This window comes from Oncorhynchus kisutch, linkage group LG17 (genome assembly GCF_002021735.2).
Source record: "Oncorhynchus kisutch isolate 150728-3 linkage group LG17, Okis_V2, whole genome shotgun sequence".
NCBI lineage: Eukaryota > Metazoa > Chordata > Actinopteri > Salmoniformes > Salmonidae > Oncorhynchus > Oncorhynchus kisutch.
In genome coordinates this window covers 35986619-36004593 of record NC_034190.2, presented here as the reverse complement: position 1 = coordinate 36004593, position 17975 = coordinate 35986619, and the positions used below count along the sequence as shown (strand labels likewise).

Genomic DNA, 17975 nt, shown 5'->3' with positions numbered 1-17975 from the left:
GGGGATTTTTCTTTATTGGCTGACTAGACCGTAAGAGCAGGCCAAATATGGGGATGATGAGCCCTTATGTTTTGCTCTATCTGGGAAAATGTGCCATTTTTCACAAGGAGAGCTTGATAATTAACTCCGTTCAGAACCAGTGATTTCTTAACATGTTATTTACCATTACACTACTGGCGAAGAAACACCCACACTTTTATTCCAAATTATCCTACATTTAAACTTGAATAGAGATCTCCAAATTAGACTCATGCATCTCTGAGAACCAAGTAACACCAACTTTATTTCTCTGTGGTAGTACGTTAACTGGGTAAAAGTTTTTAAAATCATAAATAGTGCATTATCTGATTTAAACAGCAGGATGGTATCGGAATGATCAGTGCAATAGTAATGTGTGTGTACGTCAACTCATGTCAGTGTAGCTAGCTAGGTGTTTTTAGTGCAGGTAAGGCACTAGTTTGGCATTGAACCACTCATCGGTGAACTGAAGGTGATCTCCTTCTGTGGCCAGGAAATCCAGCTTCCCAGCTGCCTCCATCGCTGCCAGTCCCAGACGATCCTTAAAACCGATAACATTTATCAACACAATATCAGAATCTGTATTATTGAAATACGTGTCTGTTTGAAGATGCGTAAACATGATGGGGTTTTACCTCTTTATAGAGGACACTCTCCTGAAGGGTCTCGGTCTCTTTCGCCTGACCAGTTTTCAGAAAACCAAACCACTACGACAAAGATATTGCAAATGGAAAAACATCTTGTTCATAAGCAATTACAGTGTAGGAGGAGGAGGACAGTACATCAAGAGATTGTCACGATGTGTCCAGTATTTACCTCGGTGTCAACTGGATCAACAACGCTGTCCTGCAAGAACTTGACCATCACAAACTTGTCCAGCAGTTGGAGGTTCTTCTTGTAAGTCTCATTCACCACCTGTGAGGTGAAAATGCAGCAGATCATTGGAATACAGTTCTGGAGACAAACAGCACTGTATGAACAATCAAATAACGTCCAATTCTGAAAATGAGCACCATACTAACCCGCTCCTGATTGATATCAGCCAGGAAGAGGCTGTGTTTTTTGTACAGGTCGTCATTCAGTGGGTCGTGCCAGTACTGTGCCTGCACCAAGCTGATAAAGACAAGGATTCCAAATGTACCACTAGATAACAGCCACAATACATATACAATGCACTGTCTTTTCTTTGCGCATCCTCTCAAAAACGTACAGTAACTATGTCATACTGATTACCTGGGTACTGCTGACTTGTCTCAAACATAACAATTTCCTTCTGAGTTGTAAGCCTACACTCACTGTTTTTGCACAATATCGGTATAGGCTCCGGAGTTGAGTTCCTTGCGAATCCAGTCACAGATATGGGAGCTCTCTCCAGGGCATCTAGGGAGACCATACACCCCTGTGAATGTGGAGAATAGAATCATTACACAACTGTCAGGAAGTGAATGAAAAACAATGTTGCTGAATAGAGACAAGGCACTGTTGCCATGGTGCCGTTACCTTGTTGTTGTCCCCCAACAGAGATCAGGGTTTTCATTGGAGGAGATGGACAGCGCTGCGCCACTGCCCTCCTAGGGGGAAAAGAGGTGGAAAGGTGAAGAACTGAGAATGACAGCTTCTTGTATAAAGTATATTCCTCCGCTTACCAGGGATGGGCAACTCCTTGAGGACCGGAGACTCCGCAGGATTTTGTTCCACCTCGGCTATGAGACACCTGATTTAACTACATTGGTTGAATAGGTGTCAAAGTGTACTGCAGCTCTCCAGAACCGGAGTGGCCCTTCCCAATCTCTAACATTCTATTTTAAAAAAACATTCTGAGAGGCTTTGCGAGTACGGGTCCAGATACACTTACAGGAACTGCCCTCCCTGGGAGAAGCCCATGGCATTGTAGCCATCCTTCAGCTTGGGATCCTGGGCCAGCTGGCTGCACACCATGGACACCTGCTCATTGACGTCCATGAAGAAACCATTCTCTGTGTCCTGAGGGGTAGATAGGAGGCAAGAAAGTTAATGGTGGGAACGTAACAAAGTTGGCAAACAGGAATATCACATTTCAGAAAATAGGTCAGAGGTGAGTTATTTTACCCTACAAAGGCCGGTGAGTGCAAGCACCGCAGTAACACACTTGATTCTATTAATCAACTTCAATCAAAGCTTTCATTAGTAGGAACGTGTGCGTTACCGCTTGGCTGGAGAAAAGGCAAGCATCCACACTGGTCACGGCAGATCTTGACTGTCCACCACTGAACAGGGCCGGAGTTACGGACAGGCCTTAGGGGGCCTGGCCCACCTTACCGTACCTCCTTGCCAGTCTAAATAATTATCATTTATTTGACCGAGATGTGCGCCGACAGAAGACGCTTCAATCACAGAAAAAGCATCAGAGCGAGTGAAACAGTGCCACGCTGTCTCAGTATGTGTAGACCATGTACAGTTGAAGTCGGAAGTTTACATACACCTTAGCCAAATACATTTAAACTCAGTTTTTCACAATTCCTGACATTTAATCCTAGTAAACATTCCCTGTCTTAGGTCAGTTAGGATCACCACTTTATTTTAAGAATGTAAAATGTCAGAATAATAGAGAATTATTTCTTTCAGCTTTTATTTCTTTCATCACATTCCCAGTGGGTTAGAAGTTTACATACATTCAATTAGCATTTGGTAGCATTGCCTATACATTGATTAACTTGGGTCAAACGTTTTGGGTAGTCCACAACAAGTTGGGTGAATTTTGGCCCATTCCTCCTGACAAAGCTGGTGTAATTGAGTCAGGTTTTTAGGCCTCCTTGCTCGCACACGCTTTATCAGTTCTGCCCACAAATTTGTGGCCATTTAGCCACAACTTTGGAAGTATGCTTGGGGTCATTGTCTATTTGCAAGACCCATTTGCGACCAAGCTTTAACTTCCTGAATGTCTTGAGATGTTGCTTCAATATATCCACATAATTTTCCTACCTCATGATGCCATCTATTTTGTGAAGTGCACCAGTCCCTCCTGCAGCAAAGCACCCCCACAACATGAGGCTGCCACCCCCGTGCTTCACGGTTGGGATGGTGTTCTTCGGCTTTTTGTTTAATCAGACCAGAGGACATTCATCCAAAAAGTACTATCTTTGTCCCCATGTGCAGTTGCAAAATGTAGTCTCGCTTTTTTATGGCGGTTTTGGAGCAGTGGCTTCTTCCTTGCTGAACGGCCTTTCAGGTTATGTCGATATAGGACTCGTTTTACTGTGTGTGTGTGTGTGTGTGTATATATATATACACTTTTGTACCTGTTTCCTCCAGCATCTTCACAAGGCCATTTGCTGTTCTGGGATTGATTTGCACTTTTCTCAAAGTACGTTCATCTCTAGGAGACAGAATGCATCGCCTTCCTGAGCAGTATGACAGCTGCTTGGTCCCATGGTGTTTATACTTGCGTACTATTGTTTGTACAGATGAACGTGGTACCTACAGAAGTTTTCTTCCAAGGATAAACCAGACTTGTGGAGGTCTACAATTTATTTTCTGAGGTCTTGGCTGATTTCTTTTGATTTTCCTATGATGTCAAGCAAAGAGGCACTGAGTTTGAAGGTAGGCCTTGAAATACATCTCCAATTGACTCAAATTATGTCAATTAGCCTATCAGAAGCTTCTAAAGCCATGACATCATTTTCTAGAATTTCCAACCTGTTTAAAGGCATAGCCAAATTAGTGTATGTAAACTTCTGACCAACTGGAATTGTGATACAATGAATTAAGTGAAATAATCTGCAAACAATTGTTGGAAGAATGACTTGTGTCATACAAAGTAGATGTCCTAACCGAATTGCCAAAACTATGGTTTGTTAACAAGAAATTTGTGAAGTGGTTGAAAAACGAGTTTTAATGACTCCAACCTAAGTGTATGTAAACTTCCAACTTCAACTGTATCTGATACTGTCTGGATCAAAAGAGTATGGCATGTCATACTATTTCTGGCCAAACAGCATCAGATACATGGGCTACATATATTAAGACAGAGGGGCGCTGTTTCGCTAACTCAGATGCTTTCGCCGGTGAGAGTTTCAGCAGAGTAAGAGGGCTCACTATTTGTGAAAATCTGTCCAAAATAAGCCTAATGCGTTTCTATGGGCATAATATGCAGACCGTAGCTTGTCGCCTGCCTTCCTGCCTCTGGGACGACTCCCGTTGTTAGGGCAGAGACATGAGAATCTCATCATTATATACAGATCTCAGGTTTCAGCCTCTTCAAGAGGAAAGGAAAGTTGCCATGTGCACAGTGCACTGTGACAATGGCTTCCCCTAAAGTATGATGTTTTGCCAAAATTATATAATTACTCCTGTCTAAATAAAATCATTCAAAATCCATCAACCACAGAGCACGACTTAGCCACAGGGGATGATTAGCTTCTTAGGCACATGCCTATTTAGGCAGCCAGTATTTGGGCAGCACGCGTGACAATAAGCCTAGCTGATTATTGAGTTGTCAGTGAACAGCATCTAAATGATGTGCTTAGATAATGTCTTGAGTATCATTTTAAAATGTTGAGAGGAAAAAAAGTGGAGGGGTATGGGATGAAGATATGGCACGTCTTGCTCAAACGAATGTACTTGGTTCTCTAGGATGCGCGCAGCTGTCTCCTGCCAATTCTTGCGCATTTCCTTGTGTGAATTGTTTGCCCATTGATTGTTTATTTGGATCAATTCCCAATTACATACAGTGCATTCAAAGTATTCAGACCCTATTTTTGCTATATTATAGTGGCCAGTATAGACATCGATCAAGTGCACAAGATTATGTATGTGCAAAAATAATGTTCACTGAGTAAAAACATATATAATCCCTCCTCACTCTCACGCACACAGTTCAACACAACAAAAACGATATCTTTGAGCTACACTGCACATTATTACATTGTACATTTTTTGCTTTTGTGCCAGCAAAAGTGAGAAAGTGTGTGGTGTTCCTTTCACCTCTATAGTGGCATCCAGCTTAAGCCAGGCCCGGCATCAGCTACACTTGATCCCTGAATCCACTTGTTTAACAAGCAATGCCTCATTTTCACCTAATTCTCTCATTCTGAAAATGAACCACATACTGTAGAGGGAAAACATTAGTTAACAGATAGTTGTTAGTTCGTTAACATTTCACACAGATTGCCAGGGTCCAGTAAGCAACTAAAGCATTATAACTTGAGGAACGATGTTGTGCCGAAAAGCTCCCCCCTGCCAGAATCCCCCCCTTCGCGTGAACGCACTCAATTCTTCATTGCTGCAACTTGCTTTCTCGTTGAGATTTCTGATCACGTTAGACTGCGTTTAATTTTATATGTTGATTTGATCGTGGGGGAGGCACTGGTAATGTCTGCAGTTCTCGGTTTGACTAATTGTTTCAACTGTATTAGTCTATAAATAAATCTCTTTGCCAAAATTCATCATCTCTCCCATGTCTTATTTGACTAGTAGATGTTCTGAAATGTTTATCTTGCCTACATTTTACACCCTCTGTTTAATATAACACACATACATGAATTATTCATTTTGGTTGCCTATCCTGACGAAGTTTGTTCTATAGAATGTTTTTGACTCTGACTTGATTTGGCCTCCGTATGCTCCGCAATTGCATCAAATCCTTCGTACGCAGCCTCTGGTCCACATTGTATAAATCGACATTAAGTCAACAAAGTCCTTTTTGTTTTGAGTCATTGGGAATGATAATAGTTCCTCACAATATTAGAAAAATCTTCACTAGCTATAGCTCAAGTCAAGACAGATGGTAAGAGAGGCAGAGTACAGAGATGAATGCGATTGAAAGAACCTGAATAGAATCAGCATATTTTCTGTTTTTATTTGTTTGCTTTAGGTTTTATTTTACTTAGTTGACAATGGAAGTTACATGCGCTCTGAGTTCCATGCGCTCATTTCTTTAGCTGCTAACGGCTCACGGTGTATCAGTGTCCATTTAGCTCTCTCATTAGTTGAATTTTAACTTTGAGATTTGTATCATTTTAATTATGATTTTTATGATTAACTACGTGACAATGATTTTAAGAAACAAAAACATTATAGAAATATAACTGTTCCACAAAAATGCACATATAAAAATAATCATAACTGGCACACAGATCGGTATTAATGGTAGGGTAAATTGTAAGCTTCACCAAATTTGAAACTGGTCTTTACTATAACAACCATTAAAAAATAAAAATAAATTAAATCACATAGGAGGTTCATCCGAAAAAAACTAGCCTACCTATGGAAATCAAATGCCCGTCCAACTTATTCATTTTGGCGCTAGCCCTGCCACAGACATAGGTTCAAGTAGAGTGGAAAGTACCTGAATGACAGTCTTGCCAATCATCAGGGACAGGACGTCAATGCCAGGGATTGCTTCCTCGATCATCTTCTTTATGGAGCCCATGCTGAGAGGGTTGCAACAGCTATCTCCTGTATTCAAACAGAAACAAGAACAGGGTCTATATACACTATCTGACATAGCATGACTTATCTAAGGGCCACAGGCAAATATAGGAAGTGGCCTCCCCTTCCTTGCTTAGCCATTCTGCCAAACTGAGAAACCTCATTGCTGTATGTGAAAACATAATGTTCTAGTATTATGCATCTAAGTGCTTACCCATTCCATGCCACATAACCAATGGGAGGGTGGCATTGTCAGATCCATGTACCGGGCTGAGAACAAGTTGTGACAGCAGGGGGCCAGCCCCCAGGAGCAAGCAGAGAAGTGTGGTCATCTTGAACCCTGAAATCAATATAAAGAAGAGGACCAGAAGTGAACTAATGTAAATTCAAGGCTATCTATGTAATCAGTCATGTGATACAACAGGAACGTTAGTGGGCTATTAGCGGTGTTAAACGGAACAATATGTGTTAATGTTAAAAGGCACAATGTGTAATTTCAACAGCCTGGCCCTGCCATTTTGTTTGGTAAACTGAGCGATGGGGCTGAGAGAAAGTAATCTCTCAGATGCAGACGTAGTTATTATGAATGCAAGGACTGGCAGAGTGTGCCTTTAAAGCCGCGATTCTTGTTTGGTAGGGGTCTTCCATGTTGTCAAAATCATGGAATATGCCTGAGAGTGCTTCCCAAAATCAAAGACAAGTTTGGGAGGTGCCTTTCTTTTATAACAAACCAGTTAACATTAGCTAGCACGCTACGCTAGCTTCCCAAATGTGGGAAGCTAGGGACGTTATTTTCCTAGCTTGATAGGTATCTATGTCTGACCAAGCAACTGTCTACATTTCTTGCTAGTCGTGTTTCACTGAATATTGAAACTATACACATTTGCTGAGCAATAAACACTCAATCTGAAACCGAGCAATAAACTACTACTTACTTTTCAGAATCGCCACAGTTTGTCACATGACATGCTAGCTACCCGGAAGAAACTTGAGAAACAATCATCAACTTCCACATCATACGGAGCAGCATATCGCGCGATGTGTACATTAGTTTAGTTTATCTTGTGTTGTAGAGTTCAGTGTAAATTAAAAATAACGTCACCGAATAAAAAAATATTATTGATCATGTGACTACCGCTTTCCCTGAATCGCAAACAGTGTACAACAACACTTTTACCAGTTTTTACTTGGTCTGTGCCAAGTGGAAAGGCTACAAGCAGTAAGGACGCTATACCGCTATAAGGCAAAACAGAGAGTTCTTTACACATTTATTAAACACGACAGGTGCAACGTAAACCAGAGGTTTGTGTTGAAGAGTCCATTCGTTCTAGGTAGGTTTGCTCTATAGCTCAAATTCAACTAAAATGCACTAGGAGCTGTACTATTTTGGATCTACTTATGAGACCTATCTAGCTATCTATTCTCGTTATGTACCAATGTGGCCAGCTGTTTCAAGTGAATGTTTCGATTCACATGCATGACTGACTGCTTATAAGCCTCCAGTGTTGTAATAACCTTGTTTTATTATTTTTATTTTATTTAACCTTTTTTTTTATCTTGGCATGTTAGTTCAGAACAAATTCTTATTTACAATGACGGCCTACCAAAAGGCCTCCTGCGGGGACGGAAGCTGGGATTATAAATACAAATAAATTAAATAAAAATATATGGCAAACACACATCAAAACAAGAGAGAGAGCAGAACACTACATAAAGAGAGCCCTAAAGACAACAACATAGCATGAGAGAAACACATGACAACACAGGATAGTCAGAAGCCATAGAAGTCAAAGATATTCCTGTAGGTCTGTCATGTAAAAGAAAACAAGTTGTCACGTAATGAGGCTATTGTAATGTGAGCATAATTCATTGCATTGTTTGTTGTCATTATAGACAGTGATGGCGTGTGATACCCATTAGTTATGTCGAACGGGTTGGATTTAAAATCCCCTTTCCCAAATCTCATGTCAGAAAATGGAGAAGTTATGATTGAAAGAAGAAGCATAGAGTTACTAAAACTACACACAGTTATTATACCAACTTTGGAAGAAGTGAACTTTACAGATAACACACTCTGTTTTGCCTTATAGCGGTATAGCGTCCTTACTGCTTGTAGCCTTTCCACTTGGCACAGACCAAGTAAAAACTGGTAAAAGTGTTGTTGTACACTGTTTGCGATTCAGGGAAAGCGGTAGTCACATGATCAATAATATTTTTTTATTCGGTGACGTTATTTTTAATTTACACTGAACTCTACAACACAAGATAAACTAAACTAATGTACACATCGCGCGATATGCTGCTCCATACCAATGCCCATGTTTTTTTTTACTGTGTCCGTTTGTAATGGGAATTTCCAGGTGAAAAAAAGGAGAGCAGTCGTTGATCACATCAATCAAAATAATGTTGGTTTAATTACAAGATGCAACAGGGAGACACCTCTAGTACAGAAGCAGAGAAAATGTCTAACGGGCCTCTTGGAGACAGGCCCTTTATATTCAGACAGTGCCAAATGTTCTCTTAACATCAGCCCGAGAGGCTTGTGCGAAGTCAAAACAAAAGACAGTGACTTTGCCTGCTGCTACAGAATCACACAGTGCATACTGTGCATAATGTAATCAATACAATTAGAATCAGTGTCCTCGGTCCTTTTACAATCTGTAGCTCTGCCGTCAATCACTATCAAACGATATGAGAATAATCCATAACATTCAGTACAAAAATCTAGTGACTATCAACTCAGACACAAATATGTCACAAATAGAACACTGGAAATTATGTATATTACAGAATAGCAAAAACATATAAATATGCTAAGCATTGTGTTAATCACTCTAAACTGAATAAGAACTCGGGCTCCTGAGTGGGGCAGCAGTCTAAGGCAATGCATCTCAGTGCTACAGGCATCACCACAGACCCTCGTTCAATTTCAGGCTGTATCACAACCGGCCGTGATTGGGAGTCTCATAGGGCGGCGCACAATTGGCCCAGCATCATCTGGGTTAGGGTTTGGCCGGGGTAGGTCATCATTGTAAATAAGAATTTCTTCTTAACTGACTTGCCTAGTTAAATAAAACATTTAATAAATATACTTTATTAACCTTAAATGGCCACTACACCATGTCAAAAGGCACTACATTATGTCATTCTATTCCACCCCCCTCATCAGCTGACTTGTGTAACACACTCTCTGTTCCTCCAATGTTAACCTTTTGAGTGTGAACGTTTTATTAGTCAGCAGATACACTAGGTTCACATCTGCTTTTAATCAGTCTGCACAAGTCACAGTCAGAGTGAAGGAGAGGCCAAGACTACTGGTTTATTTCATTTAGCGGACAGACCTGTATTCTGAGATCAGATTTATAGCGTACTACTGGTTCAGCTCTAAAAGAGGTAGCTATGAAAAATCATTGAATTCATGATTCTGTGACTGACTTTACATAGGCCATAATTCACAGACTGGTATTTGTTTTCCATCTTGTTTTTTTCTTCAGGATCAACATGTATAAGCCACACCACCAGCCAGCCTAAAACTATTTGGAGCATCATCTGAAGAAGAATGTATGATGCTCCCCAGTCCTATGATCTAGGTCTAGAAACTCAATAACAGCAAGTGAGTAACATTCTGGTCCAACCAGTTCTACTTGTGATAATTGGTCAAACCTTTTTCTCTATCTAAACCAGGGCTCTCCAACCCTCTTTCTGGAGAGCTACCATCCTGTAGGTTTTCGCTCCAACCCTCATCTAGATTACCTGATTCTAATAATTAGCTGGTTGAGAAGCTGAATCAGGTTAGTTACAACTGGGGTTGGAGTGAAAACCTACAGGTGGGTAGCTATCCAGGAACAGGGTTGGAGAACCCTGAATTCTGAACATTCCTCAAAATAAAGAGCTAAGTCTACTGTTATAATGCATGTCTACAGTATATTTGATTTCTTTGACTTAGTCAGGTGTTTTGTAATGGTTGCACAAGCACCCATGGATTTATTTGAACACCATAAGGACCATTGACCTGTCCGGTCATGGTCATTCTCATATCCAGCCTGTGTCTGTAGTCTTAACCCATGTGTGTGTGTGTGTGTGTGTGTGCGTGCTTGCGCATGAGACTGAATGTCTAGCCATTTTTCCTGCTGACTCTTGCTCTCTGTCTGTCCTGCATATTTTCTTAGGACACTATGGTTAGGTGACCTCAGATCACAACCACTTCATTCCATTTCTGGCTGTCACCTGACTGGTGGTTGCCATGGCTTTACAAAATGGATTCTCCATCAACTCCACCCCACTGGACGAGAGTGGAGAGACAACACCCCTACTTAAAAAACAAGTGGTGGATGTTGATGATTCAGGTGTCTACTATTTTTGGGTTGCTCTTTTGCATAGTCAGCACTCAGCAGCATGGATGTGCTAGAGGGTGATTTATTATGTAATGATAACTTTTTATGATAGTTGAAGGAAGTCATATCAAGTGAAAATTTGACCTACCTGGAAGTTTGGATATGTCCCTATGCTTTAGCTTAGTGCTAGTGAAATAGGTCATTTAAGTGTCAAGTACTCCTCGTTTGCTAGTGTATATGTTCTATCAGCGCTGTTTAAATAGTCATCTTTAAAGTCTAAGTGTTTTCAGATCAATTGTGAGATGTGATTGTGCACTTGTTGTCATCATGTCTACCAGTACCTCCACAATGCTGCTCTGCACGCTACAATCTGGCCATCATGATGTTCTTCGGATTCTCCGTTGTCTACGGTCTCCGTGTCAATCTAAGTGTTGCCATGGTCGCCATGGTCAATGGGACCAATAGCCAACCAACTCTCAACAGCTCAGTTGGCCATGAGTGCCCAGTGTCCTCCCACGGGAACAACAACGGCAGCCAAACCCCTGACCAACCAGACGGGGTAAGTACCAGCTTTTCCAAAGTATCCACAACTAGACCTATAGTATACTGTACATCCATATTAAAGCTCATATATTACAGTACATCAACAAACATGATGCATGCGTACTGGACATACTGCACATGCAAAGTATGCACAGTAGATACAAGACACTCACAAACTAATACGTAACACTATTGCTCATTTACCTCTCTCTCTCTCTCTCTCAGATACCTCAGTACTCGTGGGATTCTCCAACTCAGGGCCTGCTGCTGGGGGCGTTCTTCTTTGGTTACCTGGTGACTCAGATCCCCGGGGGTTACCTGGCCGGCCACTTTGGAGGGAGTATCTTCTTGGGGGGAGGGGTGCTTGGCACCGCAGCCCTCACCCTCCTCACCCCCCTGGCAGCCCAGTTAGGACCCTACTGGCTGTTTGGCTTACGGGCACTGGAGGGATTTGGGGAGGTAAGAGGCTTCATGTGTGCAGAGTAGGGGTCAATCTCATTCTGTTATCAGCATTGAACTGGATTAGCTTAGCATTCGATTTATGGGATACTTACAGTATAGCCAATTTGGCCATGTGGTCATTATTTTCTCTAAAACTCCAAGGTATATTGTTAATTTAAGTGACAAATCAGTGTGTATTGCTCTGTGTTTGTGTGTCGTCAGGGGGTGACATTCCCGGCCATGATGGCCATGTGGGCTCGCTGGGCTCCCCCTCTAGAGAGGTCTCGTCTTATTTCCCTGTCGGGGTCAGGGGCAAACTTTGGGGCTTTTGTAGCCCTGCCCCTCACCGGCTTCATATGTCACAGTCTGGGCTGGCCCGCTGTCTTCTACATGTGTGGTGAGAGTTGGATAGCAATTACACTCCCCAAACATATACACTGAGTGTTCAAAACATTAAGGACACCTTCGCAATCTTGAGTTGCACCCCCCCAACCATATACATTCCTCCTACACACACCATTATCTGCATTGTCAGCTCTTATTTTATTCTCCTGTTTTCACACACATTATACTTTCCTATTTTTGGATCATTCACAATTCTTCTCTTCAACACTCAATCAATCAAATGTATTTATAGAGTATTTCTATTTTTTTACAACAGTAGTTGAGAAGAAAAAAAAAGGTGCTTATACAGAAACTGAGCCTAAAACCCCAGAGAGCATGCAATGCAGATGTAGAGGCACGGTGGCTAGGAAACACTCCCTAGAAATACAGGAACCTAGTTCAGCACAAACACTGTTCCAACACAACCTCTTGCTTTATAAAGATGTCAACATAACCAGTCTTTTCTCTCATTCCCTCCCTCTCTCTCCCTCTTTCTCTCGTCACCAGGGGGTGCTGGTTGTATTTGGGCAGTTTTCTGGTTCATTCTGGTGTCTGACCAGCCTGGCACTCATCCACGAATCAGCACAAGAGAAAAACATTACATCATCAACTCCATAGGAAAAGATGTAACAACAATATATCTGTGGTATCCTTTATGCCACTTTATCAAGCATTTGTCAATCACTTTTACAGTCAATCCCCTTTCTCTCTCTCTCTCTTTCTCTATGCCTCTTAACCCAGGGTGGTGCCCATGGCTGGTCAGTGCCTTTGTTACCCATGGTGCTCTCTGTTCCCCTGTGGGCCATCATAGTGTCTCAGATGTGTGCCAACTGGGGTTACTACACTCTGCTCACCTCACTACCCACCTACATGGACACGGTGCTTCACTTTGACCTCCGACAGGTGAGACCCAAAGAAATTGTACATTAAGTCATACATCATAGATATGGACATATGACTTCTATGGATGATGCCAGAAGAGGGGAGAGACAGAGTGAGATGCTCAATTCCAGAGTGCTGTCAAGACTAGATAACTATAAGAATATGGTAATAGCTCTACCGGGTGGCAAACTAACTACCTGCCCTCCGAGACACCTTCAGCACCCGATGTCACAGGAAGGCTAAAAAGATCATCAAGGACAACAACCATCCGAGCCACTGCCTGTTCACCCCGCTATCATCCAGAAGGCGAGGTCAGTACAGGTGCATCAAATCTGGGACCGAAAGACTGAAAAACAGCTTCTATCTCAAGGCCATCAGACTGTTAAACAGCCATCACTTGGTGGCTTCCACCCGGTTACGTAACCCTGCATGTTAGAGGCTGCTGCCCTATATACAGAGACTTGAAATCACTGGCCATTTTAATAATGGAACACTAGTCACTGTAATAATGTTTACATATTTTGCTTTACTCATCTCATATGTATATACTGTATTCTATTCTACTGTATTTTAGTCTATGCCACTCCGTAATGGTTCATCCTAATATTTATATATTTAATTCCATTCTTTTACTTTTAGGTTTGTGTGAATTGTGTGTATTGTTGTGAATTGTTAGATACTACTGCACCGATGGATCTAGAAACACAAGCATATCGCTATACCCGCAATAACATCTCCTAAATATGTGTATGTGACCAATACAATTTGATTTGATTTTGATATAAGGGAAAGGGGGATAGCTAGTCAGTTGTACAACTGAATGCCTTCAACTGAAATGTGTCTTCCGCATTTAACCAAACCCCTATGAATCAGAGAGGTGCGGTTGGCTGCCATAATCGACATCCAGGCTCCATAGGTAGAGTTTTGTCATATTTCTTAGACAAGTGTATACATACTTTAGGTGGTAGGAATAAAGAATGACTGACTAAGATTTAGTGTCGTATCAGTATATCACACTGTACAGGGATAGTACAGGAGTCTCTGGACTTGAATCATGTTGTGTTGTTACCAAGGCCTGTGCTGCTGTAGCAATGTTTGAATAAAACATTGGTGAAAGTGATGCCATTTTATCGGGATATTTTATTCCTACAATGTAGTTGCAATTATTTTTGTCATTGGTTAATATAGTCTATTTCTTTCTGTTTCTCTATGTAGAATGCCTTTCTCTCAGCTCTGCCCTATCTGGGTGGCTGGGCCTTCTCAGTGATATCAGGTGTAGTAGCAGACAGCCTCCTGGAGAAGGAGCTGTTGAGTGTAACAGCGGTCCGCAAGATCTTCACTATCACAGGCAAGGAGGGGACTTTTATTTTGTAAGGAATTGGTCTTGGTTACTTATGGAATGGGCTTTACCAGATGTTGATTGATTGGCTGTTAAAACGTATAAAAGTTTGCAACATTTTTGGGGGGATTCTTTGGTACTATTTAATGCAGTTGATATTTTAGTCTGTAGAAATATGTTTATTAGCGAAATATGAACTTACAGAGTTTTACATTTTATATTGACATTTTAGTGATTTATCAGAAGCTCTTATCCAGAGCAACTTACAGTTAGAGTATTTTATATATATATATATATATATATATATATATATATATATATATATTGTGTGTGTTGTTGTTGTTGTTAATTGAATGAATGAATGGCCACACTTATATGTCTCTTATCAATAGAAAGTAAGTGCAGTGTTTGAACATTCAACATGTGTATTGATGTATATTGTTGACTCCTCCTCCCTTAGGTCTGCTGCTGCCTGCAGCGTTCCTGGTTGCTGTGGGCTTCTCCGGCTGCAGTGGGGTGTTGGCTGTGACCTTCCTCACCCTCTCTACCACTGTAGGGGGCACCAGTGCAGCCGGGGTCTTCATCAACCAGATAGACATTGCTCCACGGTGGGTGTTTCTCTATTTGACATGTCGTCACTTCACTTGTTTCTCTTCACTTCTCTCCTTTACTCACCAGTCTTTTCTGGCATGTTTTGGACCTTCACTGAACTCTCTTGCACTCATTCTATCACACTCTCAGTCACTTACTCAGTGCCTTTTCACTGCTTTTGGATGTATTTGAACCTCTTTGTCTCACTCTTCCTCTCATATTCAGGTATGCGGGGGTGCTTTTAGGAATCACCAACACTTTCGCGACTATCCCAGGTGTTGTCGCGCCCATCATCACAGGTTACCTCACCAAAGATGTACGCTTTAGCTTTTCCCTCATCATCAAATTGATTCATTCTGAATCTGCTTTTCAAAATAATTCAATATATTTAATATAGCTACTTAAATACTTGTTTCTGTAAAAAGTATTCGACCGAGGCTGCGTCTACACAGGCAGTCCAATTCTGATATTTTTTTCACTCATTGGTCTTTTGACCAATCAGCTCTGAAAAAGATCTGATGTGATTGGTCAAAAGAACAATTAGTGGAAGACAGATCAGAATTGGGCTGCTTGACACGAGGACAATGCAATGGCTCATTTCTAAAAGTTACTGCACCCTTGAAGACTGCTATACATACGATTGTGACTCATGTCTCCCCTCCCTCCTCAAACAGCACTCCTTGGCGGGATGGAGGAATGTGTTCTGTCTATCAGCCGGGATCAGCGCCGGAGGAGCGCTTGTCTTCACCTTGTTTGGCAGCGGGAAGATCCAGAAATGGGCCCTGGCAGAGGAGGATCAGGAGCAGGCAGAAACAGAGAGAGATGGGTTAATCCCTACATGAAGCCCTACAAGACAAGACAAGACAAGACAATGACATGACCTAAAGGGAATAGGGCCTGTAAGAAATAAGCTGACCTCAGGTTAACTTAACTCCCCATCAGGTGGTTTTAAAAAGGATGGACCAGTGCATTTTAATAGTCTCTTAGTACACTGTGTTGGGAATGGGACCCTATATATATATACATTATTCATTATTCATTATTATATACATTATTCATGATAGAATTAGGGACTTTTTAAAATGGCCTCTTTATATTCCAAATACCTTTCTTTAGTATTGTTTACAACAATCTGTTTCTGACCACGTTTCATATTTATACTGAACAAAAAAATATAAATGCAACAAGTGTTTGTTTCATGTTTCATGAGTTGAAATATTTCTCTGATTTTCTGCACAAAATTTGCCAAAATAATCTATCCACCTGACAGGTGTGGCATATCATGAATCTGATTAAACAGCATGATCATTACACAGGTGCACCTTGTGCTGGGGGCAAAATGCCACTCTAAAATGTGAAGTTTTGTCACACAAATGCCACAGATGTCTCAAGTTTTGAGGCAGTGTGCAATTGGCATGCTGACTACAGGAATGTCCACCAGAGCTGTTGCCAGAGAATTGAATGTTCATTTCTCTACCATAAGCCGTCTCCAACGTTGTTTTAGAGAACAGCCTCACAACTGCAGACCACATGTAACCATGCCAGCCCAGGACCGCGACATCTGGCTTCTTCCCCTGCTGGATCGTCTGAGACCAGCCACCCGGACAGCTGATGAAACTGAGGAGTATTTCTGACAATAATATAATAAAAAAAATATAAATATAAAAAATTATTCTGATTGGCTGGGCCTGGCTCCCAAGTTTGTGGGCCTATGCCCTCCCAGGCCCACCGATGGCTGTGCCCCTGCCCAGTCATGTGAAATCCATAGATTAGGGCCTAATTAATTTATTTCAATTGACTGATTTCCATATATGAACTGTAATGTTTTTTTCTTCAGTGTATATATACAGGATGAGTCATTATACCTTTTTTTACTTAAATCAAAGAGCTTTACATGTAATAATGGGCTACCCCTAGTGGTATAAGTAAATACACAGGCAACTTCTAATAAACTAGATTATTCTCTAATTGATCACTTTTAAGTGCTCTTATACTTTTATCTGCCACATTTTATAAAAAATACCTGTGCTCTTCCCAGGATTCATTGCCTATGAATAGCCATTGTCTGGTCTGTTGGCTATATAACAATTACTGCCCCAAACCGTTTGTGCTTTGAATATTTTTTTATTGGACGACAGACAGACGTACTTACAGAACTTGAACAATTGATATTTTACCGCTACCTACTTGACCTCCCGGCACTTTGCCCTTAAGGACATTTACTGCACAAAAAAAATATGGTTTCCAAAAATGTTTAATTTGAGGAAATGTACATTCATGTAAGAATGTTTTGTTGGTCAATGTAAATTCATGCAAGGACATTTTGTAAGTGTTAGGTAAAAACAAATCAATGTGAATGTTCATAACAGAAAAAAATCTGTTAAATCAAAATGTCATGCTATTTCCAGTAGCCTACTGGTTTAACTTTCCACTAAATAATATACCAAATGTTCACATACTGAATTTTTGGGTTGTCATGTGTTGTCATTTTAATACCTTTGAATAATTATATTAGTGGCAATTTTATCCTAATTGTGTTATACATTTTTTATTCGCATTTATATTGCGTCAAATATTTTTATTTTGAAGTTTTCAAGCTCCATAACCTGGTTCCCATTTTAACTTCCAACCCGGATGTTGTTAGTTGCTAGCGTGAACGTGACGGAGTGAAACGAGTGCTTCCTTTACATTTTCAGACTGCAGGGCAACAACATTTTTGTACGTTGTTTTTTGCGGGGAGGCAATTTTCGGAATACTCCAACTACTAAAAAGGCATCACCTTAACCCTGAGTAGAGACATTTTAAGAAGGCTAAACGAAAACGCGCCGCTGAGGCTCATGAAATGCCCCCAATACTGAAGACGATTCAGATTCCAGCAGTGAATCTGAGCCTGACAGTGATGTATTTTGGACTAAACTTCGTGAATGTTCCACTGGTAGTGAGGACAGTGAGATAGAAGCGCCATCAACCGAGAAACCTCGGCTGAAGAACCCAGTCACTTCAACAGGAAAACCGGTTCCTCCAACAGAATGGGG

At 41.1% G+C, this 17975-nt stretch overlaps 2 protein-coding genes across 3 annotated transcripts; one reads left to right on the top strand and one right to left on the bottom strand.

Moving 5' to 3' along the window:
• Positions 1 to 255: 255 nt before the first annotated feature.
• Positions 256 to 7480, bottom strand: ppt1 (palmitoyl-protein thioesterase 1 (ceroid-lipofuscinosis, neuronal 1, infantile)). The gene is made up of 10 exons (XM_020505644.2): positions 7362 to 7480; positions 6641 to 6766; positions 6344 to 6453; positions 1874 to 2001; positions 1519 to 1589; positions 1315 to 1417; positions 1041 to 1131; positions 835 to 933; positions 654 to 725; positions 256 to 559 (listed from the first exon to the last, which is right to left on the bottom strand). The coding sequence occupies exons 2-10, from the start codon at positions 6756 to 6758 to the stop codon at positions 437 to 439; spliced, it is 915 nt and encodes a 304-aa protein (XP_020361233.1). The 5' UTR covers positions 6759 to 6766; positions 7362 to 7480; the 3' UTR covers positions 256 to 436.
• A 75-nt stretch (positions 7481 to 7555) lies between these two features.
• Positions 7556 to 17403, top strand: si:ch1073-513e17.1 (sialin). Of its 2 annotated transcripts, none has more exons than XM_020505641.2 (12): positions 7556 to 7757; positions 9921 to 10039; positions 10596 to 10772; positions 11099 to 11319; positions 11529 to 11762; positions 11967 to 12141; positions 12636 to 12754; positions 12870 to 13031; positions 14226 to 14358; positions 14810 to 14957; positions 15166 to 15256; positions 15615 to 17403. In XM_020505641.2, exons 3-12 carry the CDS (start codon positions 10670 to 10672, stop codon positions 15780 to 15782), a joined length of 1554 nt encoding a protein of 517 aa, XP_020361230.1. In that variant the 5' UTR covers positions 7556 to 7757; positions 9921 to 10039; positions 10596 to 10669; the 3' UTR covers positions 15783 to 17403. The 2 variants fall into 2 exon arrangements, with proteins under 2 accessions (XP_020361230.1, XP_020361231.1); XM_020505642.2 differs by lacking the exon at positions 7556 to 7757 and adding an exon at positions 9512 to 9819 and having other exon boundaries at positions 15615 to 16908.
• Positions 17404 to 17975: the final 572 nt, after the last annotated feature.

Coding starts and splice junctions, on each gene's coding strand:
- ppt1 (XM_020505644.2), bottom strand. CDS start 6,758: ATGACCACACTTCTCTGCTTGCTCCTGGGGGCTGGCCCCCTGCTGTCA. Junction 6,454..6,640: donor GGTTATGTGGCATGGAATGG/GTAAGCACTTAG, acceptor GTTTGAATACAG/GAGATAGCTGTTGCAACCCT. Junction 2,002..6,343: donor TTGGCAAGACTGTCATTCAG/GTACTTTCCACT, acceptor TCTACCCCTCAG/GACACAGAGAATGGTTTCTT.
- si:ch1073-513e17.1 (XM_020505641.2), top strand. CDS start 10,670: ATGGCTTTACAAAATGGATTCTCCATCAACTCCACCCCACTGGACGAG. Junction 11,763..11,966: donor CACTGGAGGGATTTGGGGAG/GTAAGAGGCTTC, acceptor GTGTGTCGTCAG/GGGGTGACATTCCCGGCCAT. Junction 14,958..15,165: donor CAGATAGACATTGCTCCACG/GTGGGTGTTTCT, acceptor TCTCATATTCAG/GTATGCGGGGGTGCTTTTAG.